The sequence below is a fragment of the Cherax quadricarinatus genome, chromosome 11 (assembly GCF_038502225.1).
Source record: "Cherax quadricarinatus isolate ZL_2023a chromosome 11, ASM3850222v1, whole genome shotgun sequence".
Taxonomy (NCBI): domain Eukaryota; kingdom Metazoa; phylum Arthropoda; class Malacostraca; order Decapoda; family Parastacidae; genus Cherax; species Cherax quadricarinatus.
In genome coordinates, this window is record NC_091302.1 from 51,219,918 (window position 1) to 51,232,520 (window position 12,603).

The 12,603-nt window shown below is 38.2% G+C and overlaps 2 protein-coding genes across 8 annotated transcripts in view; one reads left to right on the forward strand and one right to left on the reverse strand.

Annotated features, from left to right (window-relative positions):
* LOC128687555 (UDP-glycosyltransferase UGT5) overlaps nt 1-2,804 on the reverse strand; it is a 212,593-nt gene extending 209,789 nt beyond the window's left edge. The window contains exon 1 of one of the 3 annotated variants that reach the window (XM_070084131.1): nt 2,401-2,804. The gene's annotated coding sequence lies outside the window, so the exon portion shown is untranslated. Of the gene's footprint in view, nt 1-1,003; nt 1,144-2,400 lie in introns of those variants that run through there. The other 2 variants (XM_070084132.1, XM_070084130.1) reach the window with 2 other exon arrangements.
* LOC128687455 (beta-alanine transporter-like) overlaps nt 1-11,921 on the forward strand; it is a 29,472-nt gene extending 17,551 nt beyond the window's left edge. For 2 of the 5 annotated variants that reach the window (XM_053774924.2, XM_070084127.1), the window contains exons 3-12: nt 1,012-1,121; nt 1,300-1,397; nt 1,758-1,923; nt 3,117-3,271; nt 3,816-3,984; nt 4,595-4,667; nt 5,747-5,901; nt 7,859-8,073; nt 9,455-9,630; nt 11,095-11,919. In XM_053774924.2, the coding sequence (XP_053630899.2) occupies nt 1,012-1,121; nt 1,300-1,397; nt 1,758-1,923; nt 3,117-3,271; nt 3,816-3,984; nt 4,595-4,667; nt 5,747-5,901; nt 7,859-8,073; nt 9,455-9,630; nt 11,095-11,355 (1,578 nt within the window). In that variant the 3' untranslated portion in view covers nt 11,356-11,919. Of the gene's footprint in view, nt 1-1,011; nt 1,122-1,299; nt 1,398-1,757; nt 1,924-3,116; nt 3,272-3,815; nt 3,985-4,594; nt 4,668-5,746; nt 5,902-7,858; nt 8,074-9,454; nt 9,631-9,938; nt 10,123-11,094 lie in introns of all 5 variants that reach the window. The other 3 variants (XM_070084128.1, XM_070084129.1, XM_070084126.1) reach the window with 3 other exon arrangements.
* Nucleotides 11,922-12,603: the final 682 nt, after the last annotated feature.

The following is a 12,603-nucleotide window of genomic DNA, read 5'->3' on the forward strand; positions in this document are numbered from 1 at the left end:
TGTGTGTGTGTATGTGTGTGTGTGTGTATGTGTGTGTGTGTGTGTATGTGTGTGTGTGTGTGTGTATGTGTGTGTGTGTGTGTGTGTGTGTATGTGTGTCTGTGTGTATGCGTGTGTGTGTATGTGTGTGTGTGTGTGTATGTGTGTGTGTGTGTATGTGTGTGTATGTGTATGTGTGTGTGTGTATGTGTATGTGCGTGTGTATGTGTGTGTGTGTATGTGTGTGTGTATGTGTGTATGTGTGTGTGTGTGTATGTGTGTGTGTGTGTATGTGTGTGTGTGTATGTGTGTGTGTATGTGTGTGTGTGTGTATGTGTGTGTGTGTATGTGTGTGTGATCGAAAAACTTAAAATCTAGCTGATGATGAAAGTATTTTCTTTTTGGGGATTTTCTTTCTTTTTGGGTCACCCTGCCTCGGTGGGAGACTGCCGACTTGTTGAATATATATATATATATATATATATATATATATATATATATATATATATATATATATATATATATATATATATATATATATATATATATATATATATATATATATATATATATTATATATATATATATATATATATATATATATATATATATATATATATATATATATATATATATATATATATATATATATATATATATATATATATATATCGTGCCGAATAGGCAGAACTTGCCATCTTGGCTTAAATAGCAACGCTCATCTTGCCATATAGGACAAGCGAAAAATTGTGTATGCAATAATTTCGCCAAAATCATTCTGAACCTAACGAAAAAAATATACTTGACTGTGTTTGTTTAGTATTAAATTATTGTAAACAAATCTAAAATATATTTAGTTGGGTTAGGCTAAAATAAATTGTTCTTGTTATGATAAGGTTAGGTAAGTTTTCTAAGTTCCTTTTGGTGCAAAATTATAAATTTTTACATCAACATTAATGAATTTATTTTGAAATGTATCTTGGGACGAAGAATAATAAAAGCTGTCACTGATAAAATTTTTCACCTTAACAGATGAACCAGCTGTTGTTCCAGGTGGTGGTCCCCGACCACTGGTGTCACGTGCAAGGCCGGGAGACCTCAGGACTGGACTGGGACCAGTGGCGAAACCTCACGATTCCCAGGTATGTTTGGTCAACAACTCAATCGAGTGATTTCTGTTGATTTAATGTGTGCTGCATATATGAATAATTAAAGACAGTGATAAAAACTATGGTAACCATTTTTGATATATTATTATTATATTAATATTATTGCTGTTATAGACATTATTGTAATTATTATTATTGTTGTTCATCACAGGTGGAACAGTTCCACAGGCTACTCCAGCTGTCTCATGTACCAGCTGGCACAGAGTGAAGGCACCTCTCGTAATATTTCTCATAGCACTCAAACACAAGGTAGATTTATATTTATTATTATTATTGCTATTAATTACAAATGCTCCCAGGGAGCTCACTGGTCAGAGACACTGCCACTATTAGAGGACGGTGGATGAAGCCTTCACCACTTCTTGGCCTGAAGAAGCCTTTTATAGCTTCATCACAAACAGTGAAGTCGAAACAGGAAGCCATATTTAATTCCATGTTTCCGTGTTCCTGTCTCTCAAAGACTGTTAAAATACTTTACATTTAATTCTTATTTCGTTACACAAAGGAATTTTACTTGTCCTCTCTTTATACGGATCGTATTTGATGCCTCACATCCCTCAGTGTCTCTATAACCCCAAAACACATTAGCAAGTGTTTGCTTTCATATAGTTTGCAGCAGTGGGTGGGACTTCGACTCGTCTCAGTTCGAGGCTACGTTAGCCACTACCAACGGCTGGTTCTGTGAGAAGGCGATCTTCTTACAGCATGTGCTGGCTCTCAACATGGTTGGCAATGCTCTTGGGACACTCGTTCTGCCTCACATCGGTGATAAATAGTGAGTTCTTTGCTTGAGGTCTCAGTTTCCGGAATATGTGGTACCTGTGACTTGGGAAAAGTGGTATGTGTGTGTGTGTCTGTGTGTCGTGTGTGCGTGTATCGTGTGTGTATGTGTAGAGTGTGTCAAATTCCGCCTTCCTTGTGTAGTGAGATACAGGCTGCTTTGCGTACGCCCTCTAATCCATTTTTCTCTGTGAGAGGCTTCTGCTAGTATTTTGTGTCAAGATCTAACAACCAGGAATTGCAGGTTGTTCCAGCGGGTACATCACTCACGAAATCTTAATAACACAATCGCGAGTGGTGAGGCAATGCATGTCTTACAGCATAGTCAGCATTTTCGTTAGGTGCATTTATGTAACTTTTATTGTACTAGGTCCGCATGCAGCCGTTCAGAGAGAAGTCTTAATTATTATGATTACTGAAATTATAGGCAACTGGGTAGCACAAAGTAATTATACAATATGTACCAAGTTACCTTCAGGTGGTGTAGACATAGGAGAATTAGTTCTTCATTTGTCACCACGGGAAGAAAAGTTATTCTCATGGAGTGGCCAATGCTGCTGTGGTTGCAGGTGTGTTTACTGTCATCGTTGAGCTGGACCAGGATTAATTATGCATTACAGGTGTTAGAGATGCCTTCTGTAATTAAGGTATTTTCTGTTTTACTCCTGAGTAAATAACTTTTTCTTTGTAATTTAAAAGACTAGTGAATAAAGCCAAAGAATTGCTTTATTACAAGTAATCTTGTAAGAGTATTTGTTTACAGAAAAAACAAAGAGGCACAATACCGTGACTGGAACAATACACAAATAACCCGTACGTAGGAGAGAAAGAGAAAAGCTTATCACGACGCTTCGGTCCGACTCGGACCATTCACAAGCCAGACTGACAGAAGAGAATTGGTGAGCCAGTATATTTATATATATAACTCACTCATTCTCTCCTACCAGTGTGACTTGCCAATGATTCGTGTCTGGCCGAAACATCGTCATAAGCTTTCTTCTCCTCTATGTGCGGGTTATATGTGTATTTGTTTGTAAATGTGCATTAACTAATGCTGCAACGAGTGGTGATAATGGTGCACTAACACTGTGTTATAGTTTGTGTAACTACGCAGTGTGTGCAAATATGTACGAATGAATGCACTAGCGAGTGATAATAGTGGTGGTGCAACTATGCTGTGTGTTGCAGCCTGGGACGGAGAATGATCCTAAGAATATCTCTGGTGATCTACATCGTCTTCACTGTACCTCAAGTGTGGATCTCTAACGCCAGCCTCCATATGCTACTCAGGTTCCTTGCTGGTTTCGGCAACCATACCTACAACCTCGTACCTTACGTCATTGGTAACTAAATAATAATAATAATAATAATAATAATAATAATAATAATAATAATAATAATAATAATAATAATAATAATAATAATAATAATAACGATTAGAAAATAATGATAAGAGTTTGCTTTGGGTCATATTAGAATGATAAAATTTGTTTGTACTAGAAATGTTTGTATTAAGTGTTGGTGATTTATTTTGTACTGGATATTAAAATGTTGGAGAATATTTGCATTACGCTCACAATCGCTGAAATATTTTTATATTATATATCAAAAAATAGATTAAATATTTACCACAATTTTCAGTGTTGGAGGGAGTATTTACTATATATTATAGAGTTGGAGAAGTATTTTTTCATATGTTAGTGTTGGAGGGAGCATTTACCACAAATTACAGTGTTGGAGGGAGTACTTACCACAAATTACAGTGTTGGAGGGAGTACTTACCACAGATTACAGTGTTGGAGGGAGTATTTACCACAAATTACAGTGTTGGAGGGAGTATTTACCACATAATATAGTGTTGGAATGTGTATTGACCACATTTTCCAGTGTTGGAGGTGATTGCGAGTGGGCGTCGCTCCCTCACCACAGCATTGTTCTACGGAGCCTGGACCACGGGAATGTGTTTCACAGCGCTGGTGGCGTTCCTTGTTCCTCACTGGCAGTACCTAGCTCTCCTCTCCTGCCTTCCACCCCTCATCGCTTTACTCCTGCTGAGGTGAGTGGGCCTTGATATTGTGGTGAGTGGACCTTGATATAGTGGTGAGTGGGTCTTGATACAGTGGTGAGTGGGCCTTGATATTGTGGAGAGGGGACCTTGATGTTGTGGTGAGTGGATTTTGATATTGTGGTAAGTGGACCTTGATATTGTGGTGAGTGAGCTTGATATTGTGGTGAGTGGGTTTTGATATTGTGGTGAGTGGACTTTGATATATTGGAGAGAGGGGGCCTTAATATTGTGGTGAGTGGGCATTGATATTTTGGAGAGAGGAGGGCCTTAATATTGTGGTGAGTGGACCTTGATATTGTGGTGAGTGGGCTTGATATTGTGGTGAGTGGGCATTGATTTAGTGGTAAGTGAACCTTGATACTGTGATGAATGAGCCTTGATATTGTGGTGAGTGGGCATTCATATTGTAAAACCTCAAGCATGGATTGGACACACTGCAAAGCTTAAAGCATTTATTGGACACCCTGTAAAGCTTTAAGCATTTATTGGACAGGAACACTATAAAGCTTACAGCATTGTTTAAACACACTTGTGGGAATTAGTTAATATCTCTTCTGCGGTTCACTCATCTCTTATCATCTCATTTTTTTCTACACAGATTAATTCCGGAGTCACCTCGCTGGTTGATCTCTAAGGGACGTGTGGAGGAGTGTATCGATATCCTGCTGCAGGTACAGTGCAACTCCCCAGGTTTATTTTCAAAAAATCTGTTATAAAAGTTATGTATCGTCTAAGGAATCATCCTCGTTTGTCATAATGTTTTGATAGTAAAAAAAAGTTCTTGTAGATTGGTAAGCAAACGGCAGGCCTCGGGTAGATGACCAGAAGCTCCAGCTGCGCGTCATCGTGTGACTATGACCCGGGTCATAGTCACGCGTCATAGTCCCGTTTCCTGACATACCTTACCTAACTTAAGCTTATAGTAATTCAGTAAACATTTGATTAAAGTGCGTAATGGTGAATCGAATTCGCGGTCTAAAACTTCCACTCTGTCAGGTTAGCCACGAGACTGGATGGCAGTTTTAGGAAGCAAATTCGACACATGATCACTCAGATTAATTATTATATTCTTTCATTACGAATTTTCAGTGCGTAAACTAGCATGACCGATGACGGAAAACTACTATTTAAAACAGATGAAGAACGAGTACCTTAACATCAATCCTCAGCTGGAAACCTGTGTAAACGCACAGTGGGCCATAAGCACGAACTGCGAGGATCCAACTCAGCAGATGAAAAGGATCTTGCTTGGAGATTGTAATATATAACTCTTTATATAAGGGGTGTCTCCTAGGTGTTTACTCAAACGTGATCATACATGAGCTAAGAAAATCCACATGGAGACAGAAACAGTGTAGAAACTGTACATATCGATCTCACTACTAAAGATGATCTCACACAGACACCGAAATATACAGTCCCTTTTTACACTGTTACCAGATGTCCATTACACTTTGATGTTTCATAGTCAATATACATTTTCAGAAATTCTATATCGTGCGTTTATTTCATCGTTATTGTAATTAGCTTAATTCAGTATTCATACAGAATTTCGCATGACCGTGAACGGATTTTCTAAATTATTTAGCTAAGTGACAAAAATAGCTCATGATATCTCAATAAGTAAAACTCTTAGCTTGTACAATTGAAACGTTTAAAACACATTGTTTTACACCATTTGTTTTAATTTAACTCTGTTGACTCTAGAAAAAGGAACGTGAAAAAGAAAATGATTGTGTGAATTGAACAGATAGCGATGACCAACGGGCGAGAGGAGGTTTCAAAGGAAGGTCTTAGAGAGAGTCTAGAAGCCATGTCGCTGAAGCAAGAGGAAGAACTGGGCATACATCACGTCTTGCGCTACCCAAGACTCCGACTGAGGACCATCCTGGTGCTGCTCATGGCGTAGGTGCTCTCTAAAAACACCAGATTTTTTTCCAGTCTTCATTTAAGTCCCATACGCTCACATTATCAAAGAATTTCCAAGATTTCTTTTGTTTGTCATCATTCGTCTCCAAGCTACATAAGGGGAAAGTTTTCTTTTGTTTAGCATCATCCGTCTCCCACCTAGATAAGGGGGAAGTTATCATTTGTTTAGCATCATCCGTCTCCCACCTAGATAAGGAGGAAGTTATCTTTTGTTTAGCATCATCCGTCTCCCACTTAGATAAGGGGAAAGTTACCTTTTGTTTAGCATCATCCGTCTCCCACCTAGATAAGAGGGAAGTTTTCTTTTGTTTAGTATCATCCGTCTCCCACCTAGATAAGAGGGAAGTTTTCTTTTGTTTAGTATCATCCGTCTCCCACCTAGATAAGAGGGAAGTTTTCTTTTGTTTAGTATCATCCGTCTCCCACCTAGATAAGGAGGAAGTTATCTTTTGTTTAGCATCATCCGTCTCCCACCTAGATAAGAGGGAAGTTTTCTTTTGTTTAGTATCATCCGTCTCCCACCTAGATAAGAGGGAAGTTTTCTTTTGTTTAGTATCATCCGTCTCCCACCTAGATAAGAGGGAAGTTTTCTTTTGTTTAGTATCATCCGTCTCCCACCTAGATAAGGAGGAAGTTATCTTTTGTTTAGCATCATCCGTCTCCCACTTAGATAAGGAGGAAGTTATCTTTTGTTTAGCATCATCCGTCTCCCACTTAGATAAGAGGGAAGTTATCTTTTGTTTAGCATCATCCGTCTCCCACTTAGATAAGAGGGAAGTTTTCTTTTGTTTAGCATCATCCGTCTCCCACCTAGATAAGAGGGAAGTTTTCTTTTGTTTAGCATCATCCGTCTCCCACCTAGATAAGAGGGAAGTTTTCTTTTGTTTAGTATCATCCGTCTCCCACCTAGATAAGAGGGAAGTTTTCTTTTGTTTAGTATCATCCGTCTCCCACCTAGATAAGAGGGAAGTTTTCTTTTGTTTAGTATCATCCGTCTCCCACCTAGATAAGAGGGAAGTTTTCTTTTGTTTAGCATCATCCGTCTCCCACCTAGATAAGAGGGAAGTTTTCTTTTGTTTAGTATCATCCGTCTCCCACCTAGATAAGAGGGAAGTTTTCTTTTGTTTAGCATCATCCGTCTCCCACCTAGATAAGAGGGAAGTTTTCTTTTGTTTAGTATCATCCGTCTCCCACCTAGATAAGAGGGAAGTTTTCTTTTGTTTAGTATCATCCGTCTCCCACCTAGATAAGAGGGAAGTTTTCTTTTGTTTAGTATCATCCGTCTCCCACCTAGATAAGAGGGAAGTTTTCTTTTGTTTAGCATCATCCGTCTCCCACCTAGATAAGAGGGAAGTTTTCTTTTGTTTAGTATCATCCGTCTCCCACCTAGATAAGAGGGAAGTTTTCTTTTGTTTAGTATCATCCGTCTCCCACCTAGATAAGAGGGAAGTTTTCTTTTGTTTAGTATCATCCGTCTCCCACCTAGATAAGAGGGAAGTTTTCTTTTGTTTAGTATCATCCGTCTCCCATTTAGATAAAGGAGAAGATTTCTTCTTGATTTTCAATGGCAATATTATTATAAAATTAAATATGTAAAGGTCATTAAATTCTATTATATTAGGGACTCTTACTTTAATGTTTTTTAACCATAAATATATTAACTCAATAAACGAAACACATTCACAAAACAAAGTACATTCACCATTGTTTACCTCTGGTATATTTTGAATTACAGTGGAACCTAGACAATGTATCCACCTCAGTTATTTCAGTTCAATCCAACCATTAGGTTTAATTGAGCATTTTTTCTCCTCTGATATGTGTTACTTGCAGCTTTCTCTTAGTCCCTGCACAATGTTAATCTTAAATGATAATTGATCCTGATGTTGCTAAAGGCCAGTGGAGTCAAAAATCCGAACATATATTTCTACAGATTTTGTATATACACTACGTACGGTGTTGTGCTGATGGGGATTAATGTGATGCCTAGCAACTACTTCGTCAGTCACTTCCTCTCATCAGTGTTTCAGTTTCCCAGCAACTTGACCGGCTGGGTCAGTATTCAGTACCTGGGTCGTCGCAATACCTGCATTATCACTCTCACTCTCGCTACACTCTTCTGCATCACTGCCAGTTTTTGCTTACACGGTGAGTCAAAATGAAGGGATTCGGGGAAAACCGATTACCCGGACTTGAGTCGTGGAGAAGGGAAGAACAATACCTGCACTTCAAAGGAGGTGTTTTGAGATATTGGCTGTTTGGAGTGACGTTTAAATTGTCGTACCTGAGCGCCTCATTCTCGTTTAGGTTACCCTGCCTCGGTGGGATACGGCCGACGTGATATATATATGTCGTGCCGAATAGGCAGAACTTGCGATCTTGGCTTAAATAGCAATGCTCTTCTTGCTATATAGGACAAGTGAAAATTTGTGTATGCAATAATTTCGCCAAAATCATTCTGAACCTAACGAAAAAAATATATTTCACTGTGTTTGTTTAGTATTAAATTATTGTAAACAAATCTAAAATATATTTAGTTGGGTTAGGCTAAAATAAATTGTTCTTGTTATAATAAGGTTAGGTAAGTTTTCTAAGTTCCTTTTGGTGCAAAATTACAAATTTTTACATCAACATTAATGAAAAAAATATATCTTTAAACGTATAAGAGAAAATTTTAGAAAGGACTTAATTTTAAATGAGTTCTTGCTAATTGACCAGTTTTACATATTCGGCACGACATATATATAGTATATATATATATATATATATATATATGTCGTGCCGAATAGGCAGAACTTGCGATCTTGGCTTAAATAGCAACGTTCATCTTGCCATATAGGACAAGTGAAAATTTGTGTATGCAATAATTTCGCCAAAATCATTCTGAACCTAACGAAAAAAATATATTTCACTGTGTTTGTTTAGTATTAAATTATTGTAAACAAATCTAAAATATATTTAGTTGGGTTAGGCTAAAATAAATTGTTCTTGTTATAATAAGGTTATGTAAGTTTTCTAAGATTCTTTTGATGCAAATTTAAAAATTTTTATATTAACATTAAGGAGAAAAATATATCTTTAAACGTATAAGAGAAAATTTTAGAAAGGACTTAATTTTAAATGAGTTCTTGCTAATTTACCAGTTTTACATATTCGGCACGACATATATATATATATATATATATATATATATATATATATATATATATATATATATATATATATATATACAAAATAATCTACTGAGTGATAGAAAATACTAGCTTAGGCTTTTGGCACTGTCACCATTGCTTCTTCAGGAGCTTTTTAATGGTTCGGTGAATTGGCTAAGTATCAAAATTTCACACACAACTTAGGACATGGTTAGTAGTGGGTTATGGATCAAAAGTTAATCCTAGGATCAAGACTTAGACTTCATGCCTTTTTAACCATGCAATGGAGAAATTAATCTGCGTCAAACGTAATTTTTCCTGGCTAATAAGAAACACACCCTCCACCCTTGCTTTATCTGTTGCATTCACCACTACAGACGAGTGGGCGCTGGTGCTGGTAACAGGAGTCCTCAAGTTGTGTTTCAGCATGACGCTGCAATCGATGTTCATCCTGGTGTCTGAAATCTTCCCTACCCCGGTCAGGAGCTCTGGACTCGGCCTTTACTTAGTCTTTGGCTTGTGGCCCATGGCGATCTCTCCGTATATCTTGCACGTGAGTGACCTGTTAATGTCTACTTACCTGTGGTTTATCTGTTAATGCTTTCGGGTTGAACTGCAACCAAGAGGCAGAGGATGAACAAATATGGTCGGGGGTTCATGGTGCTGAATATCCAATCATTATATGCAACACTTCACTCTACGTAGAGCTTTATCAAGTCATGAATGGAATGTTGTCTATAATACAGATTTAATGTGGAAAAAACGCAGTTCAGGACATTTATAACTGAAAACGTTTCGCCACGAGTGACTTCTTCAGTCCTAATACAGAGACAACTAAGAAACGAGCTTATGTACTGGCAGGAATCAGGTGGAAAGCCGCAAGGGTACTACTACTACTACTACTACTACTACTACTACTACTACTACTACTACTACTACTACTACTACTGCTGCTGCTGCTGCTGCTGCTGCTGCTACTACTACTACTATTTCTACTTCTCGGCAATGCTTGCTACCCAACGTGAATCAGTCTGAAATAACAAAGGTAGAGCAAATTCTTGCTGAGAGCTTCTAAAATTGTTACTCAGAAATGAAAATAGTAACCTCAAGGTTCAGGTGACCAGGGACTAACGTAAGGCAACTTCTGCGCATTTACCAATCCGTTTGTTATTATTCTTGCATATTGAATCCTACCTAAGTATTGTAGTGGAATTTAATTGCGTTAATCATATCTGTTATTGAACATTGTTCCTCAGTGGAACTCGGCCATTATTGACTTTTTTACGATAATTGTAAACTATCTGCTCTATGGAATAGTCATTTCATGTGCAGATTGTTATTTTGGGGAATAATAGCAAAAATGATGCCTTAATTTTGGCCTGACAGCAGTTGATGCACTCGGCCAATCACAGTGATTATAAAGAAACGCCAGTTCCAATTTTACCGATTAAGGAGAAAGTTAGATTTGTTTTTTGTTAAGTTAGGTTAGGCTAAGCTGGATTGCGTTGGGTTACGTAAAGTTACATTAGGTTATGTTGGTTTACGCTAGGTTAATGTTGCGTTTAGTTAGTTTTTCCCCTCGTTTACACGTTGTAAACTATCTTCGTGGCAGAGACAAGTTAATACTGGAAATATTGTATTATATTTTATATCCAAAATACGCCAGACACAAATATTCAATAATAACTGTTTACCATACTTATAAAATTATTGAGGTTTTCCTTACCCCTCTCTTTCATATCTGTATTATTGTCACAATGCAGTTTTACTCTTTGATATTTCATATTACTATTATAATCAAAAAGAAGCGCTAAGCCACAAGGGCTATACAGCGATATTTCATATTAATAACTTATTGCTCTGACAATTATTATATCGTTACTAAGTATAGTTTGATTGAATTGTAATTCGCTTGATTCTTACAGCTTTCATATCAGTAAACGTATTGCAGTGAGATACATGTAACTCTCCTGTATTCATTCAGTAATGAAGCTAACGTAGAATTTAAACTTTACAGTCAGGCACAGGGACCAACTTCCACTACCTGGTGTTGACGGGACTGTTGTTGACCGCTCTCGTCTCCTGCATACTATTGCCGGAGACTCTGGGACTCTCTCTCCCTCAGAGCTTCGAGGAGGCTGAGGAACTTGGCACTGGGAGGCCACTCATTGCCTGTATAAACCACTGGAACCTACACAGGTACACAGTCACCCCATCCGATGACACTGAGCTCTACACAATGCAGATCAGTGACACTGAAACTATGAATATTAGCTAGTACTGAAGGAAATTATCCTAGTACTGCTGAAAGTAATAAACCAAAGAAAAGCTTTCATTGTAAGTTTTTTTACTGGAAATACTGTGATGGGCTGTACAACGGTATTCTGACATAATTATACAAGACATGCATACATCTCCTTTGTTGATTAAATCAATTTTATGTTATCTAGTGATTATCTAGCCATTGTGCTAATATAGACATATTTAAAGATGGAAAATCATCAAAAGAACAGTGAAAAAAAAGTTTAATTAAAAATTTATTCTAAAACGAACTCAAACTTTGAGTATGGCAGTATATAATTATTGCCTCTCTAAAATAATGACTAAGAATATGTTCCGATCTTTCAGCTAATATAAATGGTGACTAATTTTGTCTTGCAGGTTGGTAGAACAGTTCCAGGTAAATAAATGTGCCCTGGAGTACTTTTGTACACGATTACTCAAGAAGGTCCAGGTAAACACTGACTGTTAAGGGGTGTGGGTGTGGGAGATCAGCTAGGTAAACACTTGACTGTTAAGGGGTGTGGGTGTGGGAGATCAGCTAGGTAAACACTTGACTGTTAAGGGGTGTGGGTGTGGGAGATCAGCTAGGTAAACACTTGACTGTTAAGGGGTGTGGGTGTGGGAGATCAGCTAGGTAAACACTTGACTGTTAAGGGGTGTGGGTGTGGGAGATCCGCTAGGTAAACACTTGACTGTTAAGGGGTGTGGGTGTGGGAGATCAGCTAGGTAAACACTTGACTGTTAAGGGGTGTGGGTGTGGGAGATCAGCTAGGTAAACACTTGACTGTTAAGGGGTGTGGGTCTAGGAGATCAGCTAGGTAAACACTTGACTGTTAAGGGGTGTGGGTGTGGGAGATCAGCTAGGTAAACACTTGACTGTTAAGGGGTGTGGGTGTGGGAGATCAGCTAGGTAAACACTTGACTGTTAAGGGGTGTGGGTGTGGGAGATCAGCTAGGTAAACACTTGACTGTTAAGGGGTGTGGGTGTGGGAGATCAGCTAGGTAAACACTTGACTGTTAAGGGGTGTGGGTGTGGGAGATCAGCTAGGTAAACACTTGACTGTTAAGGGGTGTGGGTCTAGGAGATCAGCTAGGTAAACACTTGACTGTTAAGGGGTGTGGGTGTGGGAGATCAGCTAGGTAAACACTTGACTGTTAAGGGGTGTGGGTCTAGGAGATCAGCTAGGTAAACACTTGACTGTTAAGGGGTGTGGGTGTGGGAGATCAGCTAGGTAAACACTTG